This window comes from Pristiophorus japonicus, chromosome 12 (genome assembly GCF_044704955.1).
Source record: "Pristiophorus japonicus isolate sPriJap1 chromosome 12, sPriJap1.hap1, whole genome shotgun sequence".
In the NCBI taxonomy this organism is placed as follows: Eukaryota; Metazoa; Chordata; class Chondrichthyes; family Pristiophoridae; genus Pristiophorus; species Pristiophorus japonicus.
In genome coordinates, this window is record NC_091988.1 from 61,061,838 (window position 1) to 61,077,118 (window position 15,281).

General features: G+C 47.5%; 1 protein-coding gene across 2 annotated transcripts in view; it reads left to right on the top strand.

Annotated features, from left to right (window-relative positions):
* Nucleotides 1–15,281, top strand: part of LOC139277286 (ubiquitin-like modifier-activating enzyme 1) — a 355,737-nt gene that overhangs the window by 120,313 nt on the left and 220,143 nt on the right. For both annotated transcript variants that reach the window (XM_070895554.1, XM_070895555.1), the window contains exon 16: nucleotides 7,290–7,354. In XM_070895554.1, the coding sequence (XP_070751655.1) occupies nucleotides 7,290–7,354 (65 nt within the window). The remainder of the gene's footprint in view (nucleotides 1–7,289; nucleotides 7,355–15,281) is intronic.

Here is a 15,281-nt window from a genome sequence, read left to right on the forward strand (position 1 = left end):
TTACCTACTGAGGTGCAAACTATTTCCGGCTGCTAACTTTCCCGCTCCGCTGCCATTATCGCCCCAAAAACATCAAAGCCTAAAATCCAGCCCAATATCTTCACAGTTTTTTTTTGGGCGAATATTAGCTCAGCGAGAGAGTGGGCCGTGTTGCTTGTGAGCACCCCCAGCCCTGCACAAGGCACCGATAGTAAATCTATATACAAGTGCAGCTGCTACTATCAACTAATTAAAGTTGCTCCTCCTGACTACTTTTAAACAGCAACCGATCTTTTTTCTGGTGGGATTGGCTCTGAGTTGCATTAAGATCTGACTTGACCTTGGCTGGTTTCAGTGCTCATTCTCAGGCACAACTCGCTATTTATTATTGTCTGATTTCATTTCCTGTCTCTCCCCCTGCTTCTCTCCCCCCCCCCCCTACCCCCTCACCGGCTGCACTCAAATCCAACCCGAAAAATTGGCACCTCTCTCTCTGTAAAACTTTTAAAGCATATTATCCCGCTGAGAATTCTGCAATGGAAAGATACATTGCCCCATTGTGATTTTTAAATGGAATGGCACCACAGCTCTCACTACTCCGTCGGTTAGCCATTGAGTACATACCCCTCTTTCTCCTTTCCTAATGGTAGACGTTATACTTAATCTCTCCTAAATTTGCTCATTAGAGCCCAGCAGACACACGGTGTCCCGAGAACAAACGCAGGCCACGGGCCAGAAATGGACTGCGAATGATATTTCTTGACTTAATTGCCTTTATTTGAGCTTTTCCCTCCAGACTCGGGGTGGGTTAACCCTTTCATCGACAGGCGAGCTGTAGTTTGACTTTGGGCCAATTCTGCAGTTACTTTTGCAACGGGGCAAAGCAATTTTTTGGCAGACGCAGAAACAGCGGACAGTTCACAAGCCAGGGAGGTCCGTGACTGGCTGTGGGCCGCATTGAAGACAAGAGGAGACACAGCAGCTCTGTCAGAGACTCTCGCCTGAGCTTCACAGCCACTGCAGTGTAAGGAGCTGAAGCTTGCATTGGCTCTCTCAACACTGCGGTTTAAACAGCATTCAATGAGCAGAATTCTTTACATGCATGTCCCTGGTCAGAGAACAATACAAGAGCTGGAAGTGTATAACCTCCCACCCCGCCTCCCCCCCCACTTGCCGGTCCATTTTGCCCAGTACACAGATACTGGCCTGTGAGCAGTTTTGTATAATCAACCTTTAGTGTTTAATATACAATGAAGTTCCATGATTTAAAGGGGTCTCGATAGGTGAAGCTGGAACGGAAGGCGACTTTATCATCTACTTAGAGTCTTGCACGAGTGTTTATAAAATTAAGTAAAATGTCTGTGAACATTTGAGCAGCACATAGCGGATGCCATCGCATTGAAGTTTGGATTTCTTTTTTTTTATAAACCTTCCCATTTTCAAACTAGGCAGGGCAGCTAGAGGTTATCAGCGATGTTGCTGCAATTGGCAGCTGTGTTGGACAGGGTGGAACGGGCGTTCTGTGTAAGAGATGGTCGTAGGATGGGGGAAATCCTTGTTCCTCATCACTACACAACCACCCCAGCTGGCGTTGGACGTGGGCAGCCATCAGGCTCAGCTTGGTATATCCCTGGTTGAGCAGCGTGCCAATATCCGCTGCTTAGACTCGGCAGTGTGCATGGGCCAGGTACAGGAGTGAGACTGATGCCCTTTCCCACCAAAGAGTCGATGACTTCAGGTCGGAGGGACAAGCATTGGCTGGAGAAACAAGCATAATTACCCAATTCTTTTCAAGTAAATTCTCATGGCTGTCCTGCGGTGTATTTAGATTTTACGATCTGTTCAGAGAATAACCATGCTGAGCGTGTGTTACAAAACTGCAAGCTAAGCTTGAGTGGCTTACTTTATTATCCAGAACGTGATGGTGTATTGATACCTTTAAACACGCCTACAATTTTTTAATTAACAATATTGAGGTGGTATTTAATCTTTGACTGTCTCCTCATTTGAGATGAGGTCGGAGTTTGTCGTTTGTATATTCAAGGCTGAGATCGATAGATGTTTGGTCTCTAAGCGAATCAAGGGTCATGATGACTGGGCGGGAAAGTGGAGTTGAGGTCAAAGATCAGCTCGAGGGGCCGAATGGCCTGTTCCTAATTCTTATGTTCTTATGTTTCCACTTCGGGTGGTTTTGAGGGCACTGAGCTTCTCCGCAGATCTGCATCAAACTACCTCTCTCTGCTACTTTAATGGAGGCACCAACCCATTGACGCAATTGTACGGTTAAATCACCAGCAGCTGTTCACATCTGCAGATGTTTTATGACCGTATGATGAAGTTACTCCCGTTAGACACGAGGTTTTTGTGTTGAGAAGTTAATAACGAATGACCTTTCATTTATATAGCGCCTTTCATGACTTCAGCATGCTTCAAAGTGCTTTATAGCCAATGAAATAATTAAAAAAATATATAGTCTCTGTGGTCATGCAGGAAACACGGTAGCCAATTTGTGCACAGCAAGGTCCCACAAATAGTAATGAGACCAGATAAATTGTTTTAGTGATGTTTGTTGAGGGATAAATATTGACCAGAACACCAGGGAGAACTCCCCTGCTCTTCTTCGAAATAGTGCCGTGGGATCTTTTACGTCCAGCTGAGAAGGCATATGGGGCCTCGGTTTAACGTCTCATTCGAAAGACGGCACCTCCGTGCAGCGCTCCCTCAGCATTGCACTGGTGTGTGGGGCTTTATTTTGTGGTCACTTCACTATAGTGGGATTTGGATCCACAACCTTCTGACTCGAGGTGAGAGTGCTACCCACTGAGCCACAGCTGACATACGTATCCTGTTTTACAAATATGTAGATTTTGAGCACATAATATGCAAGTCGCATATTGTCTGGATGGGTATCAAACTGAGCTGAAAACCCAATGTGAACCAAAACAGATGATTCCAAGATTCTTTCCAAACACTTGAGTGGGGTTAAGAAGCAGCTGTCCTTGGAAGCAGAACACCACTGTGTCCATGAGGGTCTGAGTGTCCACTACCTCTGAACTGTAGAAACCTTCCCATGTGGCGAAGCTAAAGGCTTTGTCCCTAATACATGGTCAGATCGTGGGTTGGTGGGAAGGTAGATTAATGTGATGATTGAACTCCTGTGCAGACAGGAAGTGGAACTGTAGTAGATGCCTGGGAGGTTTGTCATTGAAGTTTGCGTATCGGATGGCAAGCAGCAAAGTTTTCAAGAGCCGAAAATAAGGATGAATGTCGACATTGAATGTAACTGTATATTCTTCCATGAAAATTAAAAGTGGGACATTTTCCTGTGAAGACTAAAATTCAAAATAAAGGGAAAAGACCAAAACTCAACTGATTTCTGAGATCAAATCAATCCCCAGTAGCAGTCCGCAACTTAAGCAACAGTTAAAACATCTGCTCCATAACCTAATTTAAGCATTTGTGACTGACTCTTCTGTCATTCCACAGAATCATAGAAATTTACAGCAAAGAAGGAGGGCATACGGCCCATCGTGTCCGTGCCAGCCCACAAAGAGCTATCTAGCCTAATCCTACTTTCCAGCTCTTGGCCCATAGCCTTGTAGGTTACGGCGCTTCAAGTGCACATCCAAATACTTTTTAAATGTGGTGAGGATCTCTGCTTCTACCACTCTCTCAGGCAGTGAGTTCCAGACCCCCACCACCCTCTGGGTGAAAAATTTTCCTTTCCAATCCTTTCACCCAGAGGGTGGTGGGGATTTGGAACTCACTGCCCAATCCAGTTTAATATTATCTGAATATTTCTTGTCTCATATGACAAATGAACAATTCTAACTTTTGTTTTGTTGATATTATAAATTTTGAAAAAGTTCTTCAAAAGAGCAAAACTACTCAAGGCAAAGTTACATTTTTGATTACATTTATCCCCAACATTGGAACTGAAATTTGAGACCGAATATTGGGACTATTTTGTTGAATAAAGTTGAGCAAAAGCTAAAAACGACCACCCTTTGAAATAAAGAGGCTGGACTGAAAGCAGAATTCATTCCAAAATTAAACAACACTCATGCCAAGTCCCCTAAACCCCCCGCTCCTCCTCGTGCTTGGTTTTAGGGCACGGTTGTCAGAAGCCTGGGAGCAGATTCTGCAACTTGGGGCAGTGAAGTGTGGTGCAAAAGAAAGAGAAAGAAGAAAGACATGCATTTATATAGCGCCTTTCATGACCACCAGACGTCTCAAAGAGCTTTACAGCCAATTAAGTACTTTTTGAAATGTAGTCACTGTTGTAATGTAGGGAACGTGGCAGCCAATTTGCGTACAGCAAGCTCCCACAAACAGCAATGTGATAATGACCAGGCAATCTGTTTTTATTATGTTGATTGAAGGATAAATATTGGCCAGGACACCAGGGATAACTCCCCTGCTCTTCTTCGAAATAGTGCCATGGGATCTTTTACGTCCACTTGAGAGAATAGATGGGGCTGCGATCTAACATCTCATCCAAAAGACGTTTCTTAAGATGGCTAGAGAGAGAGAGGAGAAAAATGTCTTCAGTAGAGAAGCACATTGAGGGGAAGAGCAAGCTTCAAGATAGTAATACTTGAAAGTAATAAAGACCTTGCTACCAAGTAAATGGCCCATCGCCTAACCGATTGCTTTTATCTGAGAGCTCTCATGCGACTGCATATTCAACCTCATAACTAGGATCTAAGGGGTTAATTGGCCTCTGGAGGAAACTATTCTTAAAGCTGTTGTGCTTTGTAAACTTTAAAGGAACAGTGCAGGATAAGGTTCAATGTGAAATGTATATTATTTGAAAGTACTCCCTGATGTATGCTGCCTCTGTCAAGATTGCCTCTTGGCTGTTGATGGGAAGTCTGTGTTTACGTGTCGTGCTTGGCGTGTGTCAAATATCCAGGGCCCAGATCAGTCTAACTTAAACAAATGGGAACTAACATCCTCTAAATAGGATGGTTTTCGAATGGAATTTATACCCGGCCCCTATTGCTTTGTTTCCTTTGCAGCAGGATGACTGAGCAGGGGCATTGGAATATTGTTCTCGCTTTTATATTACTGCCCCATTAATTAGGCTGGCTCTTCAGTGCAGTACTCAGGAAGTGTCGGAGGTGCCGTCTTTCGGATGAGACAGTAAACCGAGACCCTGTCTGCTCTCTCAGGTGGACGTAAAAGATCCCATGGCACTATTTCGAAGACGAGCAGGGGAGTTATCCACGGTGTCTTGGCCAATATTTATCCCTCAACCAACATTAGTAAAAACAGGTAATCTGGACATTGCTATTTGTGAGAGCTTCTGTGCGCAAATTGGCTGCTGTGTTTCCTACATTACAACAGTGACTACACTCCAAAAAGTACTTCATTGGCTGTAGAGCACTTTGGGCATCCTGAGGGTGTGAAATAACACACAAATGCAAGTCTTTCTTTCTCTCTCTTTGTTTCTCTTCTCTCCTTTCCTTCTGTCTTTCTTTTTTCTCTCATTCATTCTTTCATTTTCCTCTTTCTTTCTCAGTGGATATAGAGCAGACCCGTGCAACATCTTTGTTGCACTGATATGGTGAACATACAACATAGCAGTGATTTTGATTTCCTTTCGTATCCATAAAATGTTCTTTTTTTCATTTCCCAATTATTTCTGTTGCCCCATTTTGCTTTGCCTGGATTTACACTTTGCAACCGAGCGTGCGAGCAGTGGGAAGTGAAAGGGACCACCCAGGCCTCAAGGTCTTCCTCCCAATTTTCTATTCCCCCTGCCCTCGCTGGGACACACTGCAGCCTTCGCACACTGACTCCTCACACGGCATGGCATGGCTCAGGACGGAGACTGAACCCAGTGGTGTGGGGTTAATCCCCAGCCCATCCCTACACGTGGTGCTAGGCAACAGCATGACCACCATCATCAGTCATGTGTTTCCCAAATACTGATCCATGAATCTGATGCCCCTTTAACACTGGGTACACTTCCTATGTACATGATTAAAAGATCTTTTTGAAAAAAATTGAAATCAAAATTTTCTCTTGGACCCACGAATATAAATATGGTCTGATTAGATTGTGCCACAGTTAGTGCGTCAATAAACAATAACACCAACTCTATTCGGAAAGTACTGTGCCAAGAAGGTGGCTCACCACCACATTCTTGCGGGCAGTTAGGAATGGGCAATAAATGCTGGCCTTGCTAGCGACGCCCACATCCCGCGTATGAATAAAAATAAAAGAAAACGTGTCGGCCCAGTCGGTGAGAGTCAGCGTTTGACTTGACAGGGCATCACAGCTGAGCCCAAACATTTCAATAAGTGCCAGGGATATAAATCAGGAACAAGATATTCCGCCCCCACCCCTTCCTATTCCATGACACTGCGGCCAATTATAGCGCCCCAACTGAGACTGGGAATCGAATTATCGGACCATCCGCTCGGTTATGGGTCAGTGATGCACCAGGTCATTCTGAGGGGGATTGACAAGGTAGATGCTGAGAGGCTGTTTCCCCAGGCTGGAGAGTCTAGAACTGGGGAGCACTGTCTCGGGATAGGAGACTATTTAAAACTGAGATGAGGAGGAATTTCTTCACTCAGAGGGCTGTGAATCTTTGGAATTCTCTGGAAAGAAAGACTTGCATTTTTATAGCGCCTTTCACAAGCTCAGGGTGTCCCAAAGCGCTTTACAGCCAATGAAATATATATATTTTTTAAGAGTGTAGTCACTGCTGTAATGTAGGAAACGCGGCAGCCAATTTGTGCACAGCAAACTCCCACAACAGCAATGTGATAATGATCAAATAATCTGTTTTTAGTGATGTTGATTAAGTGATAAATAGTGGCCAGGACACCGGGGATAACTCCCCTGTTCTTCTTCGAAACAGTGCCGTGGGATCTTTTACATCCACCTGAGAGAGCAGACGGGTCCTCAGCTTAATGTCTCATCTAAAAGACGGTACCTCCAACACTGCAGCTCTCCCTCAGTATGGCACTGGAGTGTCAGCCTAGATTTTTGTGCTCAAGTCTCTGGCATGGAACTTGAACCCAAAGGGCTGTGGATGCTGAATCGTTGAGTATATTGAAGGCTGAGATCGATAGATTTTTGGACTCTAGAGAAATTAAGGCATATGGGGATTGGGCGGGAAAGTGGAGTTGAGGTCGAAGATCAACCGTGATCTTGTTGAATGGCGGATGAGGCTTGAGGGGCCGAATGGCCTATTCCTGCTCCTAATTCTTATGTTCACCCACTGAGCTACCAGGGGTGGCTCTTGTATTTTTACAGTGATTGGACATTGAAGTATTGAATGTGTTTGTTTGCAGTGGGCCCGGGATGAGTTTGAAGGATTGTTTAAGCAGCCGGCAGAGAACGTCAACAAGTACTTAGAGTAAGTATTTTTTTTACCATTTGTTCCCAAGTTTATCTGGGTCTGTTTTTTTGTGGAAGAGGAGTTGGCTAAACCCAAGGAGATAACACCTAATGAAACTGGTCATGGTTAGGATTGCACTGAATTTGATTTATGTCTCCACAATGAGCCAGAATTAATGAAATAAAGACTGTTTTCAGTGCACATTGCAAAATGTTCTCGGGTTACAGTTCCATGTGGAGCCTTTCCGTTCCCTTGCTTCGGCTCAACTGCAACAGAAAGGGCAGGCTTTTATTTCTTGGCAGATGTGAAGCCTGGAGATCAGCAACTGGGAGAGGGGGAGTAGAGGGGGTGGGATTGTGGGGGTGGGGGGTGGGGGAGAGGAGTGTGGAGAGAGGGGGGTGGGGGGGGAGAGGAGTGTGGAGAGGGGTGGGGGGAGAGGAGTATGGAGAGGGGGGGGAGAGGAGTGTGGAGAGAGGAGGGGTGGGGGGGAGAGGAGTGTGGAAAGAGGTGGGGGGGGGAGAGGAGTGTGGAGAGGGGGTGGGGGGGTGGTGGGACAGTGAAGGGAGGAGGTCGGAAGTGGAGCAAAGGGGCGTGGAGAGGGGGAGCGGAGTAAGGGTTGTGGGAGAGTGGAAGAGCAGGGCAATGGGGAGTAGGGAGAGGAGGAGGAGGGGGCAGTAGGGGGAGGGGTGAGTGGGAAGTGGAGATTGGGGGGAGGGGTGGGGAGTGGGGAGGGCGAGAGTGCGGTGAAGAGGGGGAGGGGTGGGGGCGTGGGGAGTGCAGTGAGAGGAGGAGGGAGTTGATTAGGGAGGTGGGGAGGAGGGAGTGGGGAGATGAGGTGGGTGATTGGGGAGGTGGGGGTTGATTAGAGAGGCGTAGGAGGGAGTGGGGGGGGGGGGTGGGGGGAGTGCAGAAGGGAGCAGAGGTAACCTCCCCATCTGGAACTGTCAGATGTGTCTCGGTCTCCAAGTAGGGACTGGCTAAAGTAAATACAAGTCAAACTTGTTTTGCTTTCCTTTGCTATTCTTACTGCAATAAAGTTCCCTGGGTTGGGATTCGTGCCCATTTATGGCATCTCCTTGAGTCTGCCCAGGACCTCGTCTGCTGAGGCCAACGGGGTTTTTTTCCCTTTGAGTTTGAACTAAGAAATTGACTTAAAAAGGTAATAATTTCAACCTACCAGTTTATGGAAGAGATTGTTGATCTCGTCTCTTGACAGTAAGTTAAGTAGGCGGAACTTCAATAAACACTAACTGTCAAACAACCCTAATTCTGTACTTTTGATTTGCGTGTGTTTTATTTCTCTCCATCTTGACTCCTTTGCTTATGTTTTGCCTTTGTTTATCTGATCTTGTGGATGTAACCTTTTCACCGGCACCCAGCTGTATACAGGTTTTCAAAATCCCGCCTCTTCGCCCGCCTGGTCCACTGAGTCAGAGTGTCGACCCCTCCTCAAAAATTGCATTCACATGATGCACAAAATCCAGAACGCACCCCGCAATATGGTGTCGGCAAGAAAAGAAAGACTTGCATTTATGTAGCGCCTTTCATGAGCTCAGGGCGTCCCCAAAGCACTTTACAGCCAATTAATTACTTTTGAAGTGTGGTCACTGTTGTAATGTCGAAAACACGGCAGCCAATTGTTTTAAAATTTGTTCCTGGGATGTGGGCATCGCTGGTAAGGCCGGCATTTATTGCCCTTCCCTGATTGCCCTTGAGAAGGTGGTGGTGAGTCACCTTCTTGAATCGCTGCAGTTCGTGTGGTGAAGGTACTCCCACAGTGCTGTTAGGGAGGGAGTTCCAGGATTTTGACCCAGCGACGATGAAGGAACAACGATATATTTCCAAGTCAGGACGATGTGTAACTTGAAGGGGAACTTGGAGGTGGTGGTGTTCCCATGCGCCTGCTGCCCTTGTCCTTCTAGGTGGTAGAGGTCGCAGGTTTGGGAGGTGCTGCCGAAGAAGCCTTGGTGAGTTGCTGCAGTGCATCTTGTGATGGTACACACTGCAGCCACGGTGCACTGGTGGTAGAGGGAGTGAATGTTGAAGGTGGTGGATGGGGTGCCAATCAAACATTGCCACTGTTACATATGTAACTGGTCCATTTAAGTTTTTGGTCAATGATAGCCCCCAGGATGTTGATGGTGGGGGATTCAGGCGATGGTAATGCTGTTGAATGTCAAAGGGAGGTGATTAGATGCTCACTTGTTGGAGATGGTCATTGCCTGGCACTTGTGTGGCGCGAATGTTACTTGCCACCTATCAGCCCAAGCCTGAATGTCACCCAGATCTTGCTGCATGCGGACATGGACTGCTTCCTTTTCTGAGGAGTTGCAAATGGAACTGAACACTGTGCAGTCATCAGCGAACATCTCAACTTCTGACCTTATGATGGAGGAAAAGTCATTGATGAAGCAGCTGAAGATGGTTGGGCCTAGGACACTGCCCTGAGGAACTCCTGCAGCGATGTCCTGGGCTGAGATGATTAACCTCCAATAACCACAACCATCTTCCTTTGTGCTAGGTATATCTCCAGCCAGTGGAGAGTTTTCCCACTGATTCCCATTGACTTCAATGCGTACTGCAAGCTCCCACAAGGGGTTAAGGAGGGAATGAGGTATGGGGAAAGGTAGAGTGGCTCCTTGGCACGTTCTTGTGACGTGACCCAGTTCAGAGAGTTTGGCAGCCGTGACCAATTGGGATGTCAACATCCCGGATTGTCCTGGAGTCTCCAGGAATGAAAGATTGATCACCGCTGCGAGGAAACCCAGGAGTAAAATCATCTGGAATTCTCAAAATGAATATTGGTCGGTGAATGGAATTCACCATGTTTCGGCTTCACATCAGTTTTGTATGTTCCTGGAGATTCTCTAGTCCGACCGGTGTTTGAAATGTCAAGGCAACTCTTGCCCTCTCTCGACCATCTTATTGGCGTACCAGGCCTGGGACTTGCGATGCTACTGTAAGGTCAGTGCTGTCTCACTTTGCAACCAGAGTTAGCAACCCTAATGACCGAGCAATGATTGTATTGCAAGTGCAAGTTGGTCATTGTTCACGAGCAGCTTCACGATCCACAGTAATGTCAGTGGCCATTTTACAGTGTCCCTGCTGCAAAAGGCAGCGGAGGTTTCCCCGATGGCGAGATGCTAAAATGAAACACTACAAAACTACTCCTTGTATCCTGTGGCAGCGCTTCGCCCTCTGTGCATTTACACAGTTTGTAAACCGTTTCGAACATAAAAAAATTGACAGGCAGGATAAGACCAGCTGGTGCAACAAGTCTTGCCCCACTCCTCATGATGGCCAGACCATCATATCTAAACAGCTCTCTTCCCACCCCACCCCACCACCAGCCCACCCCCACCACACACACACTCCCGGCAGCCATATAGCCTCCTGGGAGAGGCAAAAACCTCGGGTCAATAAGGGAAAAATACTCTGGAAAATTCCTCTCCAACAGTCTCAAGCAATCAAAACCAGTCCAGGACGGGTAGACATGCTTTAAGAGAGCCAATGTTTTCAGATTTGGGACATCTCACCAAAACTGCTTTTCCTGCCATTGTTTCCATTTTTTTTACACAGAGGGCAGATGATGGATTGAAATGCGGGCTAAATGTTGAAGTGTTTCTGCGTCCTCCCAGCGAAGGTCTGAAGGCTTGACTTGGCCCTCGTCCATCACCTGGACACTGTAATCTGACATTCCGGGCCTCTTGCCACACCACCACATGAACTACTACTTCAAATGCACTGTCAGTTTGGTGATAATATTGAGCACCTTGCACTTAAAGGGACCTTGTTACTGCAGGGTGGAGTTTCCGAACAGCCTTGAGAGCTTCAGGGCTCAGTCTGAAACAGACTGCCACATTGGCCACTGGGGGGTGCTCACACAGTAATGGCTGCTCTGTCAGCTGTAGACAAGTGGGTAACCCCTCGCCTCTGAATCAGAAGGTCGTGAGTTCAAGTCCCACTTCAGAATCTTGAGCACAGAGGAAAAAGCAGAAGAAGATTCTCCAACGTGCTCTAATGAACTTCCTTTTGGCCAGGTGTGGAGCGGGACTAAGGGACAATCCAGGGAATAGGACAGCTGCTCAGCATTGGATAGGGTATTGCAAAGAAACCCAGCAAAGGAGACAAATAGAAAGGACCTAAAAAGAAAAAAAAAAGGGTATCTCACCAGAAAGAGAAAAAAAGTGGGAGATTATTGTTTGGTTGAGGGAATGGAATGACCTATTGGTGACCTTGCTCTATCTGACTGTGTCGTCGTTGTCTTCACATGGTCATTCTGAGCACCTCTGAAGAATACCACAACAAGAGTAACTGCAGCTCTCTCTGGCTGGAAACACCCTCTCCAATCACAATAAAGACTGGATCCAAGGTAGCCAGGTATATATCAGGCCCAATTTCACGAAGTCACCCAAATCGGGTTTGCACCCACCCGTGGTACTGGCATACTTATGCTGGCAGGGCGAGGACTGACCTCCTTGAATTTTGTGAAGTTCACCCATCCCGCCTGCTCAATTTAATAGGCTCCGTGCGGATGAAAAGCAAATCCAGAACTATAGCAGTTCTTAAAGGGCTGCTGCTGACTTTGAAAGACATTGTTCATTTTTGTAATGCACCAACTCCATCATCATCATCATCATCATCATCATAGACAGTCGCTTGGAATCGAGGAAGACTTGCTTCCACTCTTAAGATGAGTTCTTAGGTGGCTGAACAGTTCAATACGAGAGCCACAGTCTCTGTCACAGGTGGGACAGACAGTCGATGAGGGAAGGGGTGGATGGGACAAGTTTGCTGCACTCTCTTTCCGCTGCTTGTGTTTGATTTCTGCATGCTCTCGGCAATGAGACTCGAGGTGCTCAGCGCCCTCCCAGATGCACTTCCGCCACTTAAGGCGGTCTTTGGCCAGGGACTCCCAGGTGTCAGTGGGGATGTTACACTTTATCAGGGAGGCTTTGAGGGTGTCCTTGTAAGGTTTCCTCTGCCCATCTTTGGCTCGTTTGCCATGAAGGATTTCCGAGTAGAGCGCTTGCTTTGGGAGTCTCGTGTCTGGCATGCGAACAATGTGGCCTGCCCAGCAGAGCTGCTCAAGTGTGGTCAGTGCTTCAACGCTGGGGATGTTGGCCTGGTGGAGGACGCTAATGTTGGTGCGTCTGTCCTCCTAGGGGATTTGTAGAATCTTGCGGAGACATCGTTGGTGGTATTTCTCCAGCAACTTGAGGTGTCTACTGTACATGGTCCATGTCTCTGAGCCATTCAGGAGGACGGATATTACTACAGCTCTGTAGACCATGAGCATGGTGGCAGTTTTTAGGGCCTGGTCTTCAAACACACTTTTCCTCAGGCGGCCGAAGGCTGCACTGGCGCACCGGAGGCAGTGTTGAATCTCGTCGTCAATGTCTGCTCTTGTTGATAAGAGGCTCCCGCGATATGGGAAGTGGTCCACGTTGTCCAGGGCCGCGCCATGGATCTTGATGACTGGGGGGCAGTGCTGTGCGGCGAGGACAGGCTGGTGGAGGACCTTTGTCTTACGGATGTTTATTGTAAGGCCCATGCTTTCATACGCCTCAGCAAATACGTCAACTATATCCTGGAGTTCAGCCTCTGCATGTGCACAGACGCAGGCGTCGTCCGCGTACTGTAGCTCGACGACAGAGGTTGGGGTGGTCTTGGACCTGGCCTGGAGATGGCGAAGGTTGAACAGGTTCCCACTGGTTCTGTAGTTTAGTTCCACTCCAGCGGGGAGCTTGTTGACTGTGAGGTGGAGCATGACAGTGAGGATAATTGAGAAGAGGTTGGGCGATGACGCAGCCCTGTTTGATCCCGGTCCGGACGTGCATTGGGTCTGTAATGAATCCGTTGGTATGGATCACGGCCTGCATGTCATCATGGAGCAGGCGGAGGATGGTGAGTAACTTTTGGGGACATCCAAAATGGAGGAGGACGCTCCATAGACCCTCGCGGTTGACAGTGTCAAATGCCTTTGTAAGGTCGAAGAAGGTCATGTATAAGGGCTGATGCTGTTCCCTGCATTTTTCCTGCAGCTGTCATGCTGCAAAAATCATGTCTGTTGTGCCCCGTAGGGGCCAAATCCGCACTGCGACTCCGGGAGGAGCTCCTTGGCTACAGGGTTGAGGAGGACTCTAGCGACGACTTTCCCAGTGGCTGATAACAGGGAGACTCTGTAGTTGCCGCAGTTGGACTTGTCCCCTTTTTTAAAGCTGGTCACGATCACTGCATCTCTGAGATCTCCCGGCATGCTCTCCTCCCTCCAGATGAGAGAGATGAAGTCATGTATTCACGCCAACAATGCCTCTTTACCATACTTCAGTGCCTTAGCAGAGATTCCATCTGCTCTCGTGGCCTTGTTTTTAAGCTGTCTTATGGCTTTTTCTACCTCGTGCAGTGTTGGGGTTTTACTGAGGTGGTGGCGAGTAGCATGCTGCGGGATGGAGTCGAGAACACTCAAGTCAAAGGCAGAGTCTAGATTGAGGAGATCTTCGAAGTGCTCCTTCCAGCGGGCCCTGACTGCCTTGGTATTCTTGATGACTGTTTCCCCGTTTTGGCCAGAAGTGAGGTGGGACCTTGGGTATTTGGACCGTAGGTGGCCTTGACTGCGATGAAGAATCCTCACACATCATGGCTGTCGGCCAGCTGCTGTATCTCTACTGTGATTTACTGTTTCCAGAGTTGGTAGGAGATGAACATGCCTTTCAAGACCACCAAACGTCCCAAAGTGCTTTTATAGTCAATGAATTACTTTTTGAAATGTAGTCACTGTTGTAATGTAGGAAACGCAGCAGCCAATTTGAACATAGGAATAGGAAGACAGGGACAGGAGTAGGTCATGCATCCCCCCGAGCCTGCTACGCCATTCAGTGAGATCATGGCTGATCAACGACCTAACTCCATATACCCGCATTTAGTCCACATCCCTTAATACTTTTGGTTAACAGAAAGCTATCAATCTCCGATTTAAAATGAACAATTGATCTAGCATCAATTGCTATTTATGGAAGAGAGTTCCAAACTCTATCACCCTTTGTGTGTAGAAGTGATTCCTAATTTCACTCCTGAAAGGTCTGGCTCTAATTTTTAGACTATGCCCCCTAGTCCTAGAATCCCCAACCAGCAGAAATAGTTTCTCTCTATCTATCCTATCTGTTCCCCTTAATATCTTGGCACAGCACTTGCGCACAGCAATCCTTCACAAATAGCAATGTGACCAGATATCTGTTTCAGTGATGCTGGTTGAGGTTAAGTATTGGCCAGGGAGAACTCCCCTGCTCTTCCTTGAAATAGCAGCTGTTGGATCGTTCTTCTTTGGCAGTCCCTCGGAGTCGAGGATGACTTGCTTCCACACTAATGAGTTCACTAATGAGGTGACTGAAGAGTCCAATGCGGGACCTACAGTCTCTGTCACAGGTGGGGCAGACAGTGGTTGAAGGGATGGGTGGGTGGAGTGCTTGGTTTGTCATGCACGCCTTCTGCTGTTTGCTCCTGGTGAAGAGACTCAAGGTGTTCAGCGCCTTCCCAGATATTTCTCCTCTACTTTGGGTGGTCTTGGGCCAGGGATTCCCAGGTGTCAGTGGGGATGTTGTACTTTTTCAAGGAGGCTTTGAGGGTGTCATTGAAGCGTTTCCTCTGCCCACCTGGGGCTCGCTTGCCGTGTCGGAGCTCTGAGTAGAGCGCTTGAGAGTTGGGAGTTGGCAGACTTTGGGATTCTGGTTTCGGGCATGTGGACGATGTGGCCCATCCATTGGAGCTGATCGAGCGTGGTCAATGCTTTGATGTTAGGGATGTTGGCCTGAGCGCGAACACTGATGTTGGTGCGCCTATCCTGCCAATGGATTTGCAGGATCTTGCGGAGTCAGCATTGGTGGTACTTCTTCAGTGTTTTAATCTCCACCTCTCTACCTTTCTCTCATCCTTTAAGATGCTCCTT